The sequence below is a fragment of the Diadema setosum genome, chromosome 10 (genome assembly GCF_964275005.1).
Source record: "Diadema setosum chromosome 10, eeDiaSeto1, whole genome shotgun sequence".
NCBI classification, from domain to species: Eukaryota; Metazoa; Echinodermata; class Echinoidea; order Diadematoida; family Diadematidae; genus Diadema; species Diadema setosum.
The window spans coordinates 32923225-32947930 of record NC_092694.1 but is presented as its reverse complement, the minus strand read 5'-3'; the positions used below and the strand labels follow the sequence as shown (position 1 = coordinate 32947930).

Here is a 24706-nt window from a genome sequence, read left to right as displayed (position 1 = left end):
AAAAAAAAACCCCGATATGACATTTGAGACCGAGTTTAATACCCTAGTGCTCATCGTGTGATTTCTTTCTATGAGCAGATTACAGACAGAGTTGCATTAAAGGGACTGTGCAGAACTGGCTCAGGGTGAGGATTCAGCTTGTCAGATTTTGCGAGATATTTAAAAACCACTATATGACATGTTAAAGAGCATACAATTCTAAGGAGAATCAAAAGTTTATTTGATGCAAATCGGTTTTGAAATGACTGAGATATGTAGAAATAATAAAAAACAAAGAGATGCTAATCAAATTCGTGGCCTTTTGATTTTTTTACGATCGCTTTTTTCGGATATCTTATCCATTTCAAGCCCAATTGTCATCAAATTAATCAATTGAATCATTCTTGAAATTACATGCTCTTTAAAATTCATAAGTTTCTTATCATCTCACCAAAAATTTTATAAACCTGAATCCTCGCCTCAACCAGTACTGTACAGTCCCTTTAAATCTTACACCTTGGAGATAACAGACTCTATCTAGCAGATCCAAATGTCAGATTCCATTTAGGCGCTTGTGCACACACACTAAACACCAACTCCACACATACCACAGGTTATGTACAATTCTATAATGTACATCAAATGCCAAAAAATGAAGAATGGATACATTTTATGTCGTCCATGTCATACATTATCATTTCTCTGTGACAACACTTACTATGGACAATCCCAACATAAAACATGTAAAAAGGGGAGCATGCAAGGTAATTAACCCTAATAGAATCATCTGTTGCATGAAAAGTCTCTTAAATTCTGAATGATGGGAAGGGAACAAAATGGCTGCTGGCTCATGTATAACAAGGTAGCCCCCACTTGCAAGACTTGTGGGATCTGTTTGAGGTATTAACGTAGGAATGGACCAGATGAATTCACGGAGAGCTTAGTAGTTTATGTACTATTAAAAAAATAACAACAGCAAGAACAACAAACAACTCACAAATATTGCGGTATATGACTTGTTTACTCTATATTGCATTTTATTTACATCAGAGTAAGATTGGAACCTTGTATTAATTCGTACATGTAAGTCGTAAAAGCAAAACATAATCCGTATTAGTTCATCTCCAAAATGCTAATCCGAGCGCCCAAAGCTGTTATTAATCATGATAGTCAAATGTGTGTGTATTTCCCCAAAGCTTGATCTTGAAGGTCAGAACCTTTGAAAACAAGAATCTGGAGACTTGCAAGAGAGGGCAAACCTTCTAGTAGTCAATTATCTACAAGTTGCCACGAAAACTTTGCAAGATGTTGCATAGGGCACATGCTGAATTAGTTTTGTGATTATAGCGGTTGGGGCGGTAGGGGATTAGACCAGGATTCACCTGTCGAATGGTGCGAGGGGGTGTGTCCTCCATTGCCTCTTCACCTATCTGTCCGGGAAGAGGAATTTCATCCTCCCTCTTCTTATTTCTCTCACTATCAGCTTTCCCAGATCCCTTTGATACGAGGAGAAAGAACGAAAGAACCACGGTTATTCGAAGTACTTGTTAAGAGGGTGAAGAGAATAATTATCTCATAACTGAAGACGATGGAAAAGTGAACTTATTTGCCCATAAAATGACAATCAAAAACACACACAAGGTATGAGAGAAGAGATGAATGGAAAAGAACAGATTCGAAGTGACTTCATAATTTTAATAGTCAGGTTATTTGAAAATCGTTATTCCGCACTGGATACCCCTCTATTCATTGGTATCCTTTAACACAACTTCATCACCACCAAAAAGAAAAAAGAAAGGTATAATACTAGCTCGTACAAACATTATGGCAGATATGACACGTTTTTGTTCTTTCATTATTATATCAATCAATTATCATTTTTTTTTCCTAGTGACTTATGCTAGTGACTTATGGTATTACCTTTCCGGGTCGAAGAACTGCAACTGACTTCTCCTCAGTGTCTATAGCACTCTTTCCATCTGTTTTTTTTTTTTTTTATTGTTTTGTTTTGTTTTGTTTTGTTGTTTTTTTTTTGGGGGGGGGGGAGTAAGGAGAAACATAAAGAAAGAACAACATAAAAATCAGTGAACATTATACTTGCCTGGAAATGACAAAATAATATGCATTGAACAATTGAAGAGCAACATATTTATTTTTTTTTTTTCATGGGCAGCATGGAGACGTACAGAAGGGGGAAAATGGAAGAAAAAGAAACGAAGGAGAACTTATAAACTTGAGAACAACAACAATTATGATAATAAGATGCAGGGATTAATGTCATGATCTCGACACGAACACAACATAAATCACAGGCTTAATTGGCGTCGAGTTCGTGGACCTTTTTGCCCTAGTCCTGAGATTGTGGGCCTTATTTGCCTAGTGTCGCATTCACGGGCTTCATTTGCCTTCGCGTCTAGCTCGTTGGCCGGAAGTCTAGTGGTTGTAAAGCTCGTGGGATGACCACTCTTTGTTAACAACGTCAAAATACACATGTAAAATCACCGGACGCAAAAAAAAAAAAAAAAAAAAACAAGAAAAAAAAAACAAGAAAAAAAATGTCTCCACGTGGATTTCTATCGTGACATCTCTGTGATAAAAGGAAAATAAACCACTGACACACAAATGAACAAACCAAACAAAGTACAATTACCTTTCGTGATATTCTTGCCGCTGCTGGGGTCATCGCTGGATGGATGCACCTGACAAATTCATAGTAAAGTCATAACATTGCGCGAGTTTTCACAGTTTTCGCTGCTTTACAATAAAACCATGAGTGGAATTTTATGGCAAAGTGTGCACGATGAATAACATAACAATCATAACTACGAACTAAGTAACAAATAATTGACCTATAAAAGGTATAGGTTAAGAAAAAAATCAAGTGATGACTAACAACTTCAAACAATGTCACTTTCAATTCTAATAACTTTTGAAAGGATGGGTAATGTTATTGCGCTAGAAGTTTTGTATCGGTAGCAATTTATTCCTTTAGACATATCTTGCTCATTTATTCAAAATACATTTGCCTGACTAGTCAACACATGGTCAAGGGCATTTCTATTCCGTCATTGAACAAAATAAGATAAAACAAACAAGCAAACTAACAAACAAATGCACTTTAATAGTATATCATAAATGATACTATGATAGATAGCTAGGGATTATATACATGGCCGGCGGAACCGGAGGCCCCCCCCCCCCACTTTTTGCACCATACAAAGGAATAGATAAGGTGTCACCACTTTTACACCGGAAGTGCGTTAAGTGCCACTGGAAAGAAATAGAGACCTTGAAGTGTGAGCGTGGTACGTTTATTTCATTTTTGGCTAAAGACCTGGTTTTCTTTGCTTGTCAGCTGTAGAAACCCGGAAGTGCCTCCTACTTTTGAAAACGCTCCTCCGGCCCCGATATTTATATATATATATATATATATATACATATATATATATATATATATATACATATATATATATATATATATATATATATATATATATACAATTATATATAATCAATATTATATAATATATTCACAACAGTAGTTCAATATGAAGACTCCGTGAGAGACTGGACGTGAATCTCACCTTAATTTTCCGGGTTGTGGAGATCCCTGGACCTGCAGTGGACCAGCCCATCTTTTCCTTCTCTCTCTTGAGTGCGTTCCGAACCTAGAAATGATACAGTGAATACAGGCCCTGGGTTGAAAGCATCATCATTAGGTGTTGTTAAAATGAAAACAAGTACAGTATATGACTACATCTTTGAATTTACTCAACTGTATTCAACTATATCATGGTGTGCGTAATTTATTACTAGTTGTAGTTTAAACTTCAAAGTGTTCAGATGGTATCCCGCGTTAGCGTAAAAGTGAAAATTAAAACAAAAATAACAATGTGAATTTAAGAAAAAAAAAACACCAAAACGTATCAGGGCAATTCATTCCACCCCCCAAACCCGGAAAATCACCTGCTACTAAATACTGGTTAGTGATAAGGTTAGAGTAAAGATTAGGGTTAGAATTAGGTTTAGGTTTAGAGTTTGGGTTAGAGTTAGGATTAGGTTCAGGATTAGGGTTACGGTTAGAGTCAAGGGAAGCAAGGGAAGTGTCAACTCTCTAAAAAGAATCGAGTGAAAATATTCTCTTTTAAAGGAGTGAATACAAAAAAGAGTGAATTCAGAGTGAAATCGGAGTGAACTTTGAGTGAAAATGTTCTAAAATTTTCGAGTGATCCTTGAGGTCACTCCAAAATGAGTGAAAAATGAACATTTTCACTCAAAATTCACTCCGTTTTCACTCTTATTTCACAATTTTTTTGTATTCACTCCTTTAAGAGTGAATATTTTCACTCGTTTTTGTTTGTTTGTTTTTTTGTTTTTTTAGAGAGAAGTGTTTATTGTCCATGGGATAATTGCGATAACGGATGATCATACTTGCCTCTGAGTTGAGAAGGCAGTGGAAAATGAAGAGCAGAATGCCTTGGGTGCTGTTACAGAAGACGAAAAGGTACTGGAATACGATGGTGGTACTGCCGACAGCGAAAATTCCAAGACACCACGTCACGCCGAGAATGGGCAGCAAGGCCAAAGAGCCCTTAGCCGCAGCTCTGCCAGAGAGAAGGCAAGACATAATGATAACAAAATTATGCAACGCTATTTTTACTGAGGTACAGACTTCAATGATTTGCTCTGTTTTTTCATGGTTTTGCTAGTTTCCTTTATTTCGTTGATTTGCTTTATTTCATTAGATTTTTCTCTTCTTTTCTTTTTCTATTTAAAACAGTGACAAACTTTGTTTGATTGCCGTCTGTTTCCCTTTGTTTGAAAGCTTTTCCTTCATTTTTTTTATGGCTTTCAATGTTGAGCTGTGTTTTCTTTTCATTATTTTTATCTATATATACTGTTCATTTTCTTATATATAACAGTACAGATGGATCAAACAATTACACAAAATAAAAACGGTACTTACTTGACTTGGTCAACCGGGCAATCGACGTTGATGGCAGAGGAGCGATAAATGATCCGCATGACCATGACCAAAACAAACATGTTGAACTACGTGGTAAAGAAAGAAATAATGGATGGGGATATATATATATGAAGAGTTTGATTGCAAAAACCGATAAGTCCATATTTGCCAAATGGAGATATTTGTGATTAAAGGTCAAGAAAAATAAAGAGAATAATAAGAATTTTTTTGCTTCTTGTGACCATAACTTCAAAAATATACCTTTATATGTAGTGACCTATATATCATTTAAAAAGTATTATTTTGTACTTTATGACAGAGACCGTACTTCAAAATCTTCAAAAATGGACTTATCGGTTTTTGCAAACAAACTCTTCATATATATATATATATATATATATATATATACACATATATATATATATATATATATATCATATCTCTACAACAACCCTATTGAATGCTAAAGTTCACATTGTTTTTTTTTTTGTTTTTTTTTAGTTTTATTTTGCATAACTATGTCTTGGTACATGTCAGCTAAAACTGCATGATATCAATTAGCATGTGTTAGTCTTGTGATCAGGTGAAAGGTAGGAAGACACACACAAAAAAAAGCCACCAAAAATCAAACAAGCATTGCAATGATAAATTATTGGTAGAAATGAGAATTGTTTTTTTTTTTCTACTTTTTGCGAGATACGACGAAGCCACTTATGAAAGCATATCATTCTATGACATTTTTTTTTTTGTTTATTTGATTAAAAAGGTTTTGGAATGGCTGAGACATAAAAAACAAAGAAACACATAGCTATCGTAATAAGAGGCGAGTCTGAGTCCCTCCTTTTATCATAGGTCTGGATCGCCCTGTTTTGGATATCTCAACCATTCCAAAATTAATTTTATCAAATAAACGTTAAATTCATCTTGAAATTACATGTTCTTTCATATTTCATAAGATGTTTAGCATCATTTCACCAAAACTTGTTAGCATCCTGAAGTTATTTCTTAACAAAAACTATACGGTCCCTTCAATTCCTACAGCTTACCAGAATCACTGCTATGACTGGGCCAACGAATGCATAGATGACGGGAGACCCGGTCCGCATCCAGCAGCTATTACGAGTATCAAGAGAAGAGGGAACAACATGAGAAGACAAGCGAATTTCAAGGTTTTATTTTAAAGATAACATAATTGTCTGTAAAGTCGGGAAGCTTCGGCTAAATTGAAACACAAATGTTCACTTGAGATTCACGATGCTTGTCATTTCGTAATGTGATGTCACATGAAAACTTTGGATCAAGGTTCAGCAGTAGTGAAGAAAGTCCTTTCTGTTATCCTTCAGACATGGAATAGGTATTCCGTTCGAAGAGATATTGATCTTTGAATACATTATGGAAACAGTGTTGATAATAACCTTTCTAATCACTTCTCACAGGCTAACTTCTGATACTTTTGATAGTGCTCGGACGTCGATGCGTCGGCTGAGAATGAGAAGAGCGTTAAGTTGTCTCGAACGCAATGCCTCTAGTGGCAACTTAACACCATTACCATTCTCAGCGTTTTGGTTCGTGTGTTTTTTGTTATTTTTTTATGAGCTCTCTCTCTCTCTCTCTCTCTCGCTTTCCCTTCCACATTGCAATCCATGTATCTTTCCCTTTATTTTCTTATTTTTTTATCTTTATTCTTTCCCTTATTTTGTTATTCATCGGGTCATTTATTTTATCAAAGACGATACGTGAAGACATTGGTTATGTTATATCATTGCTCTTCTAGCGCTTGCTTCTCTCTATAATGTGAATAAAAACATTAAAGGGATCGTACAGTGTTGGTTGAGACCTAATTTCAGGTTTCTAACGTTTTTTGGTGAAATAATGAGAAATTATGATATATGAAATTCAAACAGCATGTAATACTTTAAGAGGAATTCAATGTTTATTTGATGAAAATTGGTTTTGAAATGGCTGAGATATCAAAAAAAGAGCGATTCTAATAAAATGTGGGACCCACACTTTATTACGATCGCTTTGTTTTACTTTGTTTTTGGATGTTTCAGTCATTCCAAACCCGATTTTCATCAAATAAACTTTGAATTCCTCTTAAAATGGTATGCTCTGCACTATATCATAAGTGTTTTCTTGGTATCTTGCAAAAAGTTAAAAGCCAAATTATCATCTCCACCAATACTGTACCGTCCCTTTAAAGCAAAACATTGAGGTGTTTTTCAGGAATGCACATACTAAACACCAATGGACACATGTATATATATAATCTCTCTCTCTCTCTCTCTCTCTCTCTCTCTATATATATATATATATATATATATATATATGTATATGCACACACACACACACACGCACACACACACAATTATTTTGCAAGAGACTTCAACCGCGGACATGATATCTCACGTACACACACACACACACAGACACACACACACATCAGAAGACAAAGGAAACACGTGGTTTCATACACCCAATCATACACCCCCCCCCCAAAAAAAAACAAAACAAAACAAAACAAAACAAAAACAAAACACGTAATACACAAACGAAGTGAAATCGAACGAACAAACAAACACAAAACCGTGAATAACTTGCTTCTCTTCGGTGCCATAGTCGTCGTGCATTATTCCGACAGAGATAGCGACGATAATGACTGGTGCTCCCCAACCAACCGCCAGGTAGTAGACCCGCTTACTACCTTCCGATCCAAACACCTGTCAGAACAAAATGAAAATGATTATGGTATAACCTTAGATCTGTAGTACAGATACTTTTAGACACACACACGCACTCATACATACATATATATGTTTGTGTGTGTGTGTATGTGTGTGTGTGTGTGATTGTGTATGTAATGAAGCAGATATTGATTAATAATTGTTTGACCAGGTTGATCAAGATAGTTTCTTTTGTCTCTAAGAGTTATGCAGAATTTAATATAACTTTTGTTTATAAAGTTTGCTCTGCAAAAAAAAAAAAAAAATGTTAAAAAAGGGGATTTTTTGTGTAATGAGGCAAATATGGATTGGTTTGATTAAGTTGATCAAGATAGCTTTTTTTTTTTTTCGGAGAGGCATCCATGACTTTATGTTATCGTTCATATAGGGCCTTCATGATGTGATTTGCGAAAAAAAAACAACAACATGAAACATGAAATATACTTTACTTTATGTTGGAAAAAAAAATAACAGCACAAGAGAGAAGAAAAAAACTGCTTAATTTTGTTCATATTTCATTGTTAAGGGAACATGGACCTGATATCGAATGAAATTCAAATAAAGAATAATAAAGCAAAACAAATAGGGTAGCTATGCATGTATAAAACTATGTAGCGGGCCTATACACACACATTATATGAATCATGTGTATATTTATGCGTATGCTTCCTCACTTACCTCAACTATGCAAATCCTAGTTTTACTAATGTAAGTTCCCTCCTATTGTGTGAAACGCCCAAGTTTCTGGTATTCCGTGGATCTCTTTATTTAGTTTCTTTTATATTTAACCGCTACTACCAATCGATGCTTATTTCAACAGTTTATTTCCTAACATTTTTTTTTTTCTTTTTTGTTTTGGTCCTCAAGCTTGCTAAGCAATTTCAACTCACGAGGTGTAACTGGGTCATATAATATCACATGATACTTCATAGATCTACATGGCACTCTCATTTAAATGAGAACTCCGCAGTATTTTCAAAATATCAAATTTGAACAACCATAAATTGCTATACATGGTGCAGATTTTCAGAATGTATAGTGATTGGCAAATGTAATAAGAATGTTTTCAAAATTTATTATAAATCACAATGAACAATGATGATGACATAACAGTTTCACCTGGAGAACGCAGGGTGCTGTTTGTTATTCCGAAGGTTCAATATTCCAAGGTTTGTTATTCCGAAGGTTCGTTAATCCGAAACACACAAATTCCCTATACCTAGAGGTTCGTTAATCCAAAAATGAAAAAGGGTTCGTTAATCCGAACGTTTGTGGCGTTATTCCGAAGGTTTATTATTCCGAAGATTTGTTCATCCGAAAATAGAATTCGGAAAAACGAACCTTCGGAATAACGAATCTTCAGACTGAAGAGCCTTCGGAATAACGGACCTTCGGAATAACGAGCTGTAACCGAGAATGCATGGAGGGAAGGGAGGGAAGAAGAAAGCATGCCTAATTTCTATCCCGGTGAACTCGTTCAGCAAGCGGTGTTTTAAGTGATTATGTTGCTGCATTTCTGAAATATGTGAGCTTCTATCCTTGCATTCTTATGGTGAAACTGCTATGTCGTCATCCTTGTTCAGTGTGATACTTAGCGGTTTTTTTTTTTTTTTTTAGAGACCACACTGAATTCCACAAATGTAAACATGGAGCTATTGATTTGTGTACTCAATGATGTGAAATTATCAAAATCGCCTGGACGTTCCCTTTATGTGTGTGTGTGAGTTTGTTTGTTTGTTTGTTTGTTTGTTTTTTGAATCAGCCAGCAATATACTTTCCAAGAAGGTGTATCAGCTTACCTTGACCAACATGAGATAGAGGTGTATTCCCTCGATCAACATCCAGCAGAAAACAGCAGTGTACAGGTAATGCATCAGGGCTGCCACGGCTGTACAAAGAATCTACCCACACATAAGTGGGGGAAACATATTTATGACATATTAATTTTGTATAATCCTATAATATTCATTATGATAAATAAACATTGTATACATACATAACGAGCATATAATTACACAATTCATTCATTTCAAACATATGCCATAAATCGTGTGCATGTTTAGTGCATAAATCAAGTATAAGGGTTTAAGTAGATTAATGCAATTACTATTCTTCCTTTCTCGCATGATACGGGTAAGTAGATGAAAATCTGCGGTTAAGCAATTGGGCCTTCAAATTTTGATAGTTTCACTTCCCAAAACTAAAATCCCTTCATAGGGATGTAAGCAGTTGCTTAGTCTTTATTTTCTCTGGTTATTTCTTTTCCTGTACATGAGATTATTATTTGAAGTCAGAGAGTACATTCACCCTTCCTATTCATGGAAAATAAAAGAAGGAATTGAAGAAGGGTAGAAAGGGGGAATTGAAGAAGGATAAAAAGAAAACAAACAATCACACGCACATGCACACACTCACATACACACAATCTTGCAAAAGCGAAAGCTTAGGTGGAAAACTGAACGAGGAGGAAATGAAATACAATTATGTTGAGTGTCAAGTAAGTTTGTTTGCTGGGGGAAAAATGTCAGAGGTAAAATGCCAGATATTGATAGTCAAAGACGATTGAGCATCAGTTTTAGTCTTTGATTATGTTGTCTTAGATGTCAGTTATGTAGACTGTCATTCGCGCTGCCCTTAATCACAATCATGGTTCTTACACAATGTATTTCGAAGTAATTCATTCCCATATCAACGGCCTTTAAAAATTTCCCTTTGAAATTGTTTTCCTTGACATCATCACCTCTGAAATCTTTACTTCTCGAATCTTAAAGGGATGGGTACAGTATTGGTGGAGATGAGAATTAGACTTTTAACTTTTTGCGAGATACCAAGAAAACACTTTTGAAATAGTACACAGCATACCATTTTAAAATAAATTCAAGGTTTATTTGATGAAAATCGGGTTTGGAATGACTGAAACACCCAAAAACAAAGTAACACAAAGTGATCGTAATAAAGTGTGGGTCCCACACTTATTAGAATCGCCCTGTTTTGGATATCTCAGCCATTTCAAAACCAATTTTCATCAAATAAACGTTGAATTCCTCATGAAATTTTATGTTCTTTCAGATTTCATAAGATGTTTTTCATTATCTCACCAAAAAATGTTAGAAACCTGAAAGCAGGTCTCAACCAAAACTATACGATCTCTTTAAGATCTCTACAGGTGTAGCTCTCACATTATTACAAGCGCATCCACGTAAACACATGGCAAAACGGCACTCACAGGTATATCTGTCGCGTGATCGATGCCCGCCAAAAAGGTGATGTAAGCAAGGAGAAGAGCGATCATCAGGTTGCGATGGATCATGTTCCGCTCTGACGCCCTCAGTGCTCTGTTTACAGTTATAGCGAAGATGAAAATTAGAATCGTGTACCCCATGATACACGTGTATTTCTGAGCAGAATCATACAGGTACTTTAAATAAAAACAAACAAGCAAACAATCAAGCAATCATACAAATAAATTATGACGAAAAAAAAAAAACCACTGTGAAAACATCAGTGTTAGATTAAACACCGTGGTTGTTAAATCTAACACCGATCAAATGTCGATAGAGGACCACACCCACAGGTGTAGAAAATATATTGTGATGGTGTTGAAAAGTGTTCACCTGGCACTTTCATGGTGTTACATTTGACACTGTAGCTGGTGATATTTTTGACACTGCGCTAGTGTTAATTCAATAATGACACCGCATGGTGTTGATTTGACATTGCTGGTGTTAATGTCAATGGTATAACACCCGTCCAGCTTCAATACGGGACCCCACCAACTGGTGTTACTGTGGTGTAAATGTGTTTACACATTTTTTTTTTTTCAAAAAATCAAGTACTTTATCGGAAAATTCTTGATCGTCTTGTTGAAGTTAAAAATCAACAAGAAGTGCAGTTACTAAGAATCTTTTCAAAAAACAATTTTATACTTTGAAATGACATCCGGAGCTGTTAATCTAACACCATAAATGAGCACCGGAAATTTAACACCAGCTCGGTGTTTCATATTGTAACACCGGACTTTTTGCAGTGAACGTTTTTCTAGTTTGTTCTTGTCGTTTCATCATGGAAGAAATGTCCTCTTTTTATTAATTTCCTCTCTGTCATCATCTCTATCAACTTTGAGAAAGTAGGACAGACTACTTGGAAAAAGTACGGACAGGACCCACGTAACAATGACAACATTTAATAGCAGAATCAGAACACTGACAGTTGGTGTGAGAGCCGAGTAAGAGTTGTGAGTGGAACAAATTAGTTTTACGCTGCCACAGCAGAATCAATGAACTGCTCGAATGTACAAGCAACCGATTGGATCGACGTTTATAGACAGTGTTAACTTGGAACCTGGCCCGGGGCCCTGTTTCATAAAGCTGTTCGCAAAGTTACGAACAACTTACAAGCAACTGGTGATCAGATCTGATGTGCTATACTTATCAGAATTTCCACAATTCAGCACAAGAACTGATCACCAGTCGCTCGTAAGTCGTTCGTAACTTTACGAACAGCTTTAGGAAACACCCCCAGGGGACACTTAGGGGGGAGGGGGGGGGGGGGGGTGGACCTGCCACGAGACTTGGACCGTGGACCTCCTAACTGGGGGGGGGGGGGGGTTCTTGGTCTTAATTGCCATGATAAAGGTGAGTGGAGTACATACCCGACGGTGAAGAAGATGAAGAGGGCAATGACCAGGCACATGATGGACAAACCGATCCCGAGGTAGCTGAAGAGATCGAGTGCTATCTTGTTGGGTTTGCTGATCTGAGGTTGTAACATGGTAAAAAAAAAAAAAAGCGAAAAGAGAAAGGAAAGAGAGAGAGAGAGAGAGGGGGGGGGTAAGAGGTGGACTGAGCTTGCTGTGGTACTCACATTAAAACAACATAAACACTGCAAAGAAAATGTTATATCTTTTTTTTTTTTTTAGACTTTACACTGTCCAATCAGACTTTCAGATTAATTACATTATATTTGCACATTCTGGAATAAGTGGTAGATTTCTAAAACGTTGTCATTGTGAAAAAAAAAAACCAACAACATCTAATTCTCAACTCTCTTTTTTTTCTATCAGTGTTGACATTGCGAATATACTTTCTGGTTTTTATTATCATTATCATTGCCATTGTAATGGTTATTGTTTATGTGATAGCCACTGGTATCTACAATTACTTCTGTCTGTTACTGGTCTCCTCGCTATAGGAAAACTGAAAGCTGAATGAGATTATGTTTAAAAAAAAAATCTATTTTCAATCTTGTTGCAGTGTTGCTTAACTGTTCAATATCTATTGCCTGTACCATCGTGAAACATCAAATTGTCAGAATTTGACTTCTTGGAAACCGGTTTAACCCAAACGGAGACAAGACAATACGCACCTCGAAGTTAACAACCTGCATGAGTACCGCAAAGCTGGTTGTGTGGCCGCATTGACACACCGTCTTATTTTCATTACTTTCGCTGTAGTTCGTGTCGCATCCGCTGTGGCTCCATTTTCTTTAGAAATGATGAAAATTGATCACTTCATATTTATTTGGTTCTTGGTGTTATTTATTTGTTCTGTTTCTGCAGTTTTCCTCGAAAAGCGTTAAATATGATATGTATGAAAATGAAATAACATACAACGTGCCACAAAATTATACAAACTGAAAGACATAAAATTTCTACACTCCAATAGGCATAAATTATTATTATTATATTTATAATATTATGGTATTTCATTTCAGTCACCATTAAGGTTCAATACTGTCAAACTTGTCTATTGTGGTCACTCAAGGGAAACGAATAAAAGTGGCCGTTATAGACAGGTGACCGCTATAGACAGGTTCTTAAACTGGATTTTCCTCTTGGAGACAATTGTTTTTAGTGGCCGTATACGGCTGGTGGGCGCTATAGAGAGGTGGTCGCTAAGACATATTTGACTGTACCTATAATGAATGTACAGTCAAACCTGCCTTAGCGGCCACTTGTCTATAGCGGCCACTGAAAAATCCCCCCCCCCCCCATTATACATTTATACAACGATGATACATGTACATGTAGGCAATGCACACAAAGTTGGATAACCTGTCTATAGCGGCCACATGTCTATAGCGGCCACCTGTCTATAGCGACCACTTCTTTCGTTTCCCTTGGGTGGCCGCTATAGACAGGTTTGACTGTACATCCATGTAAAGACACCAACCTGTTGTCTGTTAACCACGAGCAGGTGGCGTTCACGTCGCTTCGCAGAGTTTCATTCTCATACAGCATGACTTGCTGTTGGAAAGATATGAACAGTGCAATTATTTCAAGAAGGCGAATATCAATGAATTTGGCAGTTCATATCTACAAAGTTTACACAACAGGATGCTGATGAACGGCAAATTTAAAGCATGACAGGTTTTGAGTATCATAAAGAACACACTTTGTACCAACATAAACGATAACTCTACTCTGCGATTATAGATATGTATTGTACTACTAGACTATGTAATGACACTTATTGAAAGTAGATATCATTAACCCTTTATATGCCAATGAGTCAAACATGTGCACAAATTTCACACACAAGCCTATGCACAGGTAATAAATGTGGCCTGCAGAGGGTTCAGAAATCAATCATGAATATGGATTAATTTTGTTACAGTAATATGGTGTTTATGTACTACATACGATTTTTTTAAAGAATTTAGGCAGTTTAATCCATTATCTCATATTTCCTTGGCACATGTTGATGATATCGCGACTGGTGTAGTCTTGAAAAAACGACCTGATAAAAGCAGAAACAAAATGCATTGAATCAGGATGTAAACATCTCTTATAAATAAGTTTACATAACCATGACTGACTGTAATCTTTCTAGAAATAATTACACAAAAGATTTCAGTGCAAAACTCCCATCTCTCTTTTCTGTGTCTTTGTCTCTATATCTATCTATCTATCTATCTATCTATCTATCTATATATATATACACAGTATATATATAGGCCTATATAAATATATATATATATATATATATATATATGACCGTACATCACAAAACCAACATAAAGTCGCACCCCTTGATTTTACGTGAGGACTCAAAATAGGTGAAACAGGTCAACCAATTCAATCTTGAGTTTTTCATAGTTTCTGAAAGAGTTATTCTTCTTTTACATTATTTCTAAGTTTGGGATCATAAAATGAATTGAAAAGTGTGTTTTCAACAGTGTTTCTGCAACTTTTTTATAGAGTTATGTGATCAGATAATGTAAGTCTTAGAAGCCCTTTTTCATTTCTTGAAAATCCTTTGCACACTCTTTATTTTCAACTCTAAGTAACTTTTGAAAGAATAATGCCACTGCTTTGAAAGTTGGCATTAATCATGGACAGAATGTGTTAGCAGAGCATGCTCAATTTTAGCTTAATCTGATCAACTCTTTACTGTTGTTACTACCGTGGTTAACCTTCTGTTTTTTGTCCCATTCCTCGCACAGCTATGTTGTTGTTGTTCATTTTCCATCTGTGAAGATGGCTGGTCCAGTTGGATGTGGGGTGGGACCACTTCACCGGGTTAGACACCCTGCTCTTTGCGATGAATGAATGAAGCGGGATCTTTTACGTGCATGAGCTGCGACTCTCTCATACACGGGACCTCCATTTTATGTCCTATCCGAGGGACAGAGTGTTTTGCCTCTTGCTAGAGGGGACGGTATGTTTACACACAACATTGCTCAGTCCAGACTCGGGTTCGAACCCGGGCCGCGTGATCGTGAGGCAGACGCGCTACCGACTGAGCCAACTCACCGCCCTGCAGCTATAGCACGGCTTGGCAAAGATTAAGCGCTTAAACACCCTGCACTTCAAAGCCTCTTTTCTCAGTTCACACTTTTCGAAAGTGTGTGCTTTCTTTCCAATATTTAGATAAGTTAGGCGAGTCCATTTGGGTTGAGTTATTCAACATCTTAAAAGGTAAAGTCTGCTCTTTAAGAATCCGCCCTTAACTGAATATCCATGTCAGGCGACTTTTTGTTAGTTTTGTGATGGAGGGTCACATATACATTTTGTACTTATACAATCACATAAATGAAACATTATGAACTTACTCTGATGTTAATGAAAGAAAATTCAACAGGAACACTTCTGACGCTTCCTCTCAAGTAGAGGGTGAGAGACATGATGTCACTATTGATGAAAGACTCTTGTTGCTGGACTCTCTCATTTGTTCTGTCAAAAGACAAGACAAATTGCTCGGTTTATGCAAGTTTAAATGAAATAAACTAAGTAAGAGATACATGTTTAATCCATAGATGCTAATGCCATTTTTTTTTCTCATAGAGCACAGCAATTCGCTCATACTGAACGGAAGTGAGGATCACCAGCAATGTATAAAGCAATTATTTGTATATATACAAATAATTCCTATACCATTCAACACTAATCTTGGTAACATTGGTGATATTGATGATGGTAACAATGACTATAGACAGGTTGATCTATTCTCCTCTTTGGGAATTGCAGACCGAGTATCAGATCAAAAGTGGTAAAAGAGCAATGATACAACGAAAGACGAAAAAAGCAAAATGAACGCCATCTTCCACTTCTTAGAGAGACATTTTCCCACTGTTGAGTGTTAGTCTTTTTTTTTTTTTTGTCGATCCTCGACAGCCCGTTACCATCCAAGTGCAATAAAGTAGCCGTCTATTTGTGCGATCATTTTTTTGTTGTTGCTGTTATTGACTAGTTCACATGCTATCCAATGATGTCTATGTTTTACCATATAAAAATAAAAGATACATGTATCTCACACAAGAGAGGAAACGGGCCAGACACTATACAACATTAAACACATTTTTTTTTCATTTATTTTTTTCAAGGAAGTCGTGTTTGAATGGTATATTCAGTCAAGCCGGCAATGGGATTCATATATTACATATATATATATATATATATATATATATATATATATATATGTATGTATATATATTCATATATTCACACATAATAATACATTCATATATACAAATCTGATTTAAAACTATGTAAACATTTTAAAATTCTGTGATTATGGCAGCGGTTAGCTGAGCTATATCACACTCTGTGATTTTTGGTCATTTTTTTTCACCTTAATTCTTCTTCTAGTTCTTTTTTTTTTTGGGGGGGGGGCATCCAATCAGTGTATTGGTTATGGTGAAATATATATATATATATATATATATATATATATATACATGTATATATATATATATATATATATATACATGTATATATATATATATATGTATATATATATATATATATATATATATATATATATATATATAGTGTAGTCCTGCAAATTTCATTCTTTACCCTTTGGCGGATGCTGATGTGTTATACACGGTGTTCTGGGGTGTCTCGATGATATCGTCTGCCCTGATCTGTATAGCAGTGTATCTGACCTCTATAAAGAGAGAATGCCATTTATAAGTAGATAAGCGTCAGCATAACATACAAAAAGAGGGTTTCAATGATCGAAATATAACTTAATATCGTTTCACAAATGACAAAATCCATTCAAGAAATGGCTATTTATAAATAGAGAGAGAGAGAGAGAAAAAAAAGGGTGCGAGATCATTCAATAGAAATTGATATCATAATATCAATATACCCTACTGTAAAGTCATGTAAAGTCGTTGTGTTTCTACTGTCTTGTTCTGTCCTGTCTTGTTCTCTCCTGTCTTTGTAAAAAAAAAAAAAAAAAAGTTCAATGTATTCACAAGAATCCTTTGAGTGGTTCACAATTTACAAGCATGCTTTTCAGTGAACCTCTCAGTTCTTTCTTTCTTTTTTTCCCTCCAAACATAACTTTGTATTTTGCCGATATGCATGTATAATTTCGTTTTTTGTTGAACATTATCTACCATGTAAAGTCGAATACATGCCTATGTTATATCTTCTGATTCATTTCGTTTGTGTTTGACGAAAAAGAAAGAAGGAATGAAATAAATGAAAGAAATGAAATGAAATAATGATAAGTGTGATATTTGTCGACACTAAACAAAAATCATCATGCCGAAATATTTTCTATTAATCAGAAATAAATCTTTTATACTACTGCCATAGGATTAAACATAAATAAGTTTTTGATACTCATGCCATAGGTCTAAATTCACTCTTTATGATAAGTTGATGGTCGGTATAACAAGTCAAAGTCATTTCTATTTTTCTCAATCTCAACATAATGGAAGACATAATATGCACAATGCAGTTGAAAGTAAAGAATTTCAACATGAGTATTCAATAAAAAGGGGGCACCCTCTCTAGAAAAGAATCATAAAACCAGCATTATAGTGATAAATTAATCGGAGGATGGAGATGGGGGCCCAATGAAAAGCGAACGTTGTAGATTGTGGGCCCCTTACAATATATAATGAAATGAAAAAGGAAAATGTTCATGACCACCAATTCCAATTCATATTACTTGAAAAATTTACCAGATGAAACAAAAATATATACAAAATTTGTAGTATTCATAGGCTGTTACACTAAATGAAACGTACAAATCCGGCAAAGACGAAACTGACCTCACAAATAAGCAAGATACAAGACGAGTACACGAACGAGAACTCTACAAGCGCATCAATAAAAAGAAAATCTTATCAATTTCGCATCACATTGACGTGGCTTATCATACGTGCTTCTACAGATCGACACAATAATCCCAACACACTGCATAACACAACCTCTACACAGCTATTGTTAACTCAACAAGTACAGGTTTTATAATGTAATTTATGAGAGCTGCAGCCATGTTATTGACTAAGCTTTGCTTTATTACATGAAGGTGATTCCGACTAATGAAATCATTATTAAAAAAGAGAATGAAAACATTTTGTAACCCGCTACAACAAAAGGATCATAAAGTCGCTGAAAGTTGACCCGGGAAAATTGAGTTTGAAGTCAGATCATCAAAATCGGTCAAAACGATCAGATTTGTGTTTTGGCATAATTTTGTTGTCTAATGTATCGTCTATTATCTCCTGAAATTTCGAAGCTAAATGAGCAAAGGAAGGCAAGAAAATAGCGTTTTTCTGGGCCATGATTTTTCCGACTTTCAACGGAATAGAAACGTGTGAAAGATTTGGATTTAGCGCCGCAGCTAGACTCCGCCCTAACAACGAGGGAGTGATCTTATAGGTCAGTGCGTGGCATCCTGGTTACTGATTGGGCGTGCTAGTGGCCTCACGCTCCTAATTCAACTCGCGCATTGCCTACAGGGAAGGCAGTACAAAGATGAGGTAATGTTATTTTTTACCAAAAAAAAAAATCATAAAAAATCAGTCAAGTGGAAAATTGCCACCTTTGGTAGTGTTTGACATTGCTTGAGGACAGGAGCTTCTGCAGGCTATGAAGAAGTTGAATGAATCAGAGTTTTTGTGTTTTTAATGAGTTTTTATTGATATATGAGGTAATTTGCTATTTTATTGTTTTTGAGAGTGACTGGACGACTAGTCTCGCATGGAGGCTCTTAACTTTTTTAGAGCTGGAAAACATCCCAAATATGTTGTTTGCTTGACAGCAGAGAAAATTCCCTTCATCTGCTTCAATTGAAAAAAAAAAAAAAATTCTAGGATTCGATTGATTTTTTTTTTAATGATTTATGGAATATGCTGCATTTAACACAGGTTTCTATGGAGCTTGGAAAAGGAGCGTGAGGCCTAGTCCGCTGGCGCTAAGCTTGAATGAACATCACGGAGGTTGCTAGGAGCCAAAGGCATTCCATGGTTCTGGAGCAATGTTAACATGATACCTAGTTATCTTTGAGTGTAGGAGAAGGGGCTTATAATGTAAGCAACAGATCTAGAATGAAAATAATTTTTATTAAATTGTGTAGACAACAATTTCATAACTTGTGGATACAACTTAAGTTATGGCTAGGTTTACATTAAATGATAGTCTTGTGATTGATTTCTTTTTTTGTGTGTGTGTTCATTTTGCAATCAGCAAACGGTTACCAACAACAACAAAGACAAGGGGTTATGAAACACTAGATTCTATGCGCTTGCGGGAATGCAGAACTACTTTTAAACACACACAAAAACCGCAACACTCACACACACACACACACACACACACACACACACATACACATACACCATGACTCAATGGTTGTTCTCACCAGAACTGTCGACGTTTTCTCCGAGAAGGCCGTGGAGATTCATTTGAGCATGTACTGAAACCTGATCCTCGTTCATTTCGTCGTCAGGTAAGTATTTTCCGAGATCGATGTCCAGTGTGAAAGCGCTTTCATTGATCTCGACAGCGAGACACAATGACTGAAATTGACATTGACCCAAGTATAACAATGATAACAATAGTAACTTTACTTTATTGAGCCAAATAAATCCTGCAGGGTGCTCAACACGACATAAATAGGGAGCTTTAGATTTTAGACGCGCGGACGTTCAGAAGGAAAAAAAAAAAAAACATAAAATTCTGAGCGTGTGCAGAAGCGCGGCGTCAAGTCGATCTATTTTTAGCTTGCGTCGCCTGAGTTTTTCACTACGCGTACTGGGCTATCTTTACGTACGCACAGTTTGCAACGTAGAGAACTACTTCATGTACCGATCATGGGGGCGCGATTCCATTTTTTGTACGTTGCGTCCCAGCGTAATCTAAAGCTACTTTTCTACATGACGCAGGGGAGAGAAGAACGTCCAGCGCACTCGTCGTCTCATACGTCCGCGCGTCAAAATCTAAAGCTCCCTAATGTAGAGCAACGCTAGGACAGAAACTTTCCTTTTAAGGCGAAGCATGGCAGAAACACTTTGATATCATTAGGAAAGCTATTCAAGAGTGTTGGGCATGCAGGGATTAATTACCTCCCCCCATACTATGTGACTGTAAGGACAACAAGGAAATCAGAAGCAGATCATAGTGGCAGTCATACATACATGATACATACACACATTTATAACCTATTGAATTTCTTGATGAAAACATTAAAAATTATCCTATTTTGAAATCATTTTGTACTACTACTACTACTAGTACTGTTACTACTAATGATATCAATAATGCATAGTTTGTAATTAATTTGTATGTACCACATGATAAGTATATCCGACTCGGCATTATACCTTTTCCACCTGCTTACAATTCATATCATGTGTTCTATTCCCCCTAACTCTTTTCTCTCTATAGCTTCATCTATTATGCATTCTTCACTGTTCTTAAAGGGGAAATCCAGTCCAAATATAAGTCAGTCTGATTATAAAAAATTAGTAAAATCTTACGAGTTCAACGGTAAAAATTTGACTGAAATCGGATGAAAAATAAGGAAGTTATGAAATATTGAAGTTTTGCTAATTTTTGCAAAACCAGCTGAAAACAGTTCTTGTACAGTGGATATGAATATGCAAATGAGTGAGCTAACCACGTCATACCCTCACAATTTTCCATTGATCGTGTAGAGAAAATGACGAAAATTCAATGTTTCTGTCATTGAAGTCTGAAGCATGATGTTATTCCCGGTTGAATAACTTCAGAATGGTGATTAGTTAGATATACAAGGATTTGAGCCTCGGGCATAATTGCGTTTGAATGAAAAACTGGACATTTCAAATTTTAATGTACAAACTATATGGTAAATTGTGAGGGAATGACAAGCTCACTTTGTCATTTGCATATTCATATTGACTGTTCAAGAACTGTTTCCTCCAAAAATAGCGAAACTTCAAAATGTCATAATTTCCTTTCATCAGATTTCGATCACAATTATACCATTGAATGATAACATTTAACTCTTTCTTATCAGAGTAACTTATATTTGGACTGGATTTCCCCTTTAGCTGAGTAACCGCTCACTTGAGATTTTCTTTTGTGGTTTTTTGTGCTTGTTTTTTATTTTTCTATTTTTTGTTTTGCCCGGTGAGTGTGCTTGTGTGTACATTGATAATGGTTTGATTCATAATGACGTGTTCATTTTTTGCACTGGTTAATTTGCTTTATGTTTACTTATTCTGTAAGTTTTGCATAGATGTACTGTAGTAATGTACCCTGTTGAAGAGAAGCGACTGCTTAATGCAAATTCAATTTTTAGCAGCTCCTCATTTTTCCATAAAAGTTTCTATGGTGCTATGTACAAAAATACATTATCACTTTTAATGATATTCATGCTTATTGTTTGGCAATGAAAAAAGAGTGAAAGAATAAATCAATACAATTACAAATGTGACCGTGCATCACAAAACGAACAAAAAGTCGCACCCCTTGATTTTACGTAAGGACTAAAAAAAGGTGAAATTGGTCAACCGAGTCAATTTTGAGTTTTCTGAAAGAGCTATCCTTCTTCTACATTATTCGTAAGTTTGGGATCATAACATGAATGGGAAAGTGTGTCTTCAGCAGTTTTTCTGCAACCCATTTTTGGGGGAGAATAGAATGATCAGGTATGTCTTAGAGACCCCTTTTCATTTCTTGAAGTCCTTTACACACTCTTCACTTTCAAGTCTAATAACTTTTGACGGGGTAATTCTCCTGCTTTGAAAGTTAGCATCAATCATGGACAGAATGTGTTAATAGAACACGCTCAATATCAGCTTAATTTGGTAATTCCTTCATTGTTGATGCTCCGGTGGTTTACTTTCTGTGTTTTGTCATTTCATTGAAAGCTCGCATGGCTTGGTAAAGATTAAGCACTTGAATAGATCCTGTTCTTCAGAGCCTCTTTTCTCAGTTCACACTTTTCCAGAGTGTGTGCTTTCTTTCTAGTATTTAGATATTTAGAGCCCATTTGAATTGATTTTTACATCATTTTAAAGCTTAAAGTCTGCTCTTTAAGACACTGCCATCAACTAAAAATCCATATCCAGCGACTTTTTGTTCGTTTTGTGATGCAGGGTCACAAATATTATGTACATAAGTTTGTACACGAGACAACGTGTGGACAGTAAAATAACTTGCGCCATCTAAGTATCTGTGGTAAGATAACAAAAAATGCCAATTCAAGCTTGGAACACAATGGTGGTGGTGAAATGTGAAAAAAAATATGGGAAATTATTTTAATTTTAAATCAAAACAAACAACATAAAGTGTACCTATTCGTGAATTTGAAAAAGGAAATGACTTGCCGTGATTTCACAATGTATTTTTCTCAATATCATATCACATTATACTAACATCAAACAAACAGGGTCATCCCACTAGACCGACACCAACGAGTCATACAGCCCACGAGTTCGACATGGAAAACAGGTCCATAAGCCATGCAGGTCATGAATCATACAGGTCACGAGTCCTATACAGTCCATGAGTACGACACTAGGCAAATAAAGCTCATGAGTTCGACACTAGGTAAAAACAGCCCACGAGTTCGACAAATACAACACTGGGCTTAATGTGTCGGTCTCGTGGGCCTTGTTAGCTTTAGTTTCGAACTAATGGGCTGCATGACTCGTGAGCTGAATAACTCATGGGCTGTATGGCTTGTGAGCTGTATGACTCGTGGGCTGTATGAGTCGTGGGGGTCGGTCTCGTGACCTGCACCGAAACAAACAACCAAGGAAAAGAGTAAAGCATGACATAATAGGTCAAATTTGCAGGTATGAATAAAACTGAATACAAGTTAGACCAACCAATCTCAGGTGTGGTGGCAACGATAGTTTTATCACCGGCTTCTGCCGTCACCGTGCCGATGGCGTCCTCGATGATGAGAATCGCCGATGCTTGCTGATTAGCCAATTTCCTGTTGTCCTGCTCAATGGCCGCGTAGTGATTTGGTGGGGTTGTGAATCCCGGAGCTACGGTCTGTATCGAGGAGACGATGATAATATATGACATTGGTTTTTGCCCTGTTTTGTTTGCACACCTCGCACAAGACAACACACAGGCAGCCAGACAGACAGACAGACAGACAGACAGAACAGTACCCTTTTTATTTTTGTTTATTCGAATTTTGTTCATATCACAATCATTTTTACAACGATATGAATATAATTGTTCCATGTAGATCCACCCCCCAAAAAAGAAAAAAAAAAACCACAAAAATATACAAAAATATACAAATGTATATTGAACAGATTTGCAATACATAATTAGATATACATTTTAGAGTATACAGAATTCACCTTGATCAACTTGTTCAAGCCCATAATCTTAATCGCTAAAAATAAATAATGAAAGGACGACATGACACGAAAGTCTTTTATAAACTTGATTTCATGTAGCATACTTCATTTGAGATAACGACATTGGTATGTTTTACATTAAAATCATAACCCTTCAGTCCCTCGTATATACAGTATGTTAAAGACAAACGAAAGAAAATAATCAAACAATAATCTTGGTGCATTAACAAAGTGATCCATATCTATGTTCCTTATTCCTCTCTAACACAACCACCAATCCCCACGCCATCTCAATACACTCTATCCAGCCCTGTCCTCCGCAAACATACACCACAAATACACACATACCCTCACACACTCACTCACACACACACACACACACACACACACACAAACATACAAACATACACGTATACCCATCCATAATGAGAAACAAATGAATATAAAAATATATCGGAACAGATTTCAGGTCGCCGGGTGGGATAGCTTTGCTATGTTGACGATGGGATGGATCGTAATAATGACTGCAACTCTGCCGATGGTGCTACAAAATTTAATGCCTATTACCGTAAGACAAACCATAATTATAATGCATACTCTGAACAAAAAAAAAATGCAAGGAATAAAAAAAAAGAACTCTGTAAATTTAACTACTCACCGCTTGAACGGTCAGCAAGCTAGTGGTCACGGTTTCCAAAACTTTTGTGGCTACTTCGGCTAGAGCCTGGATAGACATATTAGGTAAAAATAAAAGTTTTCTAACGGTTCTAAATTCTTTATTAAGTATTCCCGTTAAACAAACGACACGGTCACGTTTTTTAATCTTTTATTTCCTGTAACATCTGAGCTCGTGACAATTAAGCGGTTTTTCAGGTAGAACAACTTTATCCTTGCGTTCTTTAAAGAAATCGTTGCTATAAATTTCTTTCCCCCGATAGTTACATCTCTAATTAAGACAATGTACGTTAGTGGTTTCTTGTCG

At 36.1% G+C, this 24706-nt stretch overlaps 1 protein-coding gene across 1 annotated transcript in view; it reads right to left on the bottom strand.

Annotated features, from left to right (window-relative positions):
• Nucleotides 1–24706, bottom strand: part of LOC140233952 (uncharacterized) — a 49216-nt gene that overhangs the window by 2979 nt on the left and 21531 nt on the right. The window contains exons 7-23 of the mRNA XM_072314040.1: nucleotides 24383–24448; nucleotides 23233–23404; nucleotides 16967–17057; nucleotides 15721–15841; nucleotides 13839–13912; nucleotides 13033–13150; nucleotides 12320–12423; nucleotides 10895–11003; nucleotides 9468–9569; nucleotides 7547–7665; nucleotides 5992–6058; nucleotides 4946–5031; nucleotides 4415–4583; nucleotides 3564–3647; nucleotides 2630–2678; nucleotides 1900–1958; nucleotides 1362–1475 (exon numbers count right to left, since the gene is read on the bottom strand). Coding sequence (XP_072170141.1) covers nucleotides 1362–1475; nucleotides 1900–1958; nucleotides 2630–2678; nucleotides 3564–3647; nucleotides 4415–4583; nucleotides 4946–5031; nucleotides 5992–6058; nucleotides 7547–7665; nucleotides 9468–9569; nucleotides 10895–11003; nucleotides 12320–12423; nucleotides 13033–13150; nucleotides 13839–13912; nucleotides 15721–15841; nucleotides 16967–17057; nucleotides 23233–23404; nucleotides 24383–24448 — 1704 coding nt within the window. The remainder of the gene's footprint in view (nucleotides 1–1361; nucleotides 1476–1899; nucleotides 1959–2629; nucleotides 2679–3563; nucleotides 3648–4414; nucleotides 4584–4945; nucleotides 5032–5991; nucleotides 6059–7546; nucleotides 7666–9467; nucleotides 9570–10894; nucleotides 11004–12319; nucleotides 12424–13032; nucleotides 13151–13838; nucleotides 13913–15720; nucleotides 15842–16966; nucleotides 17058–23232; nucleotides 23405–24382; nucleotides 24449–24706) is intronic.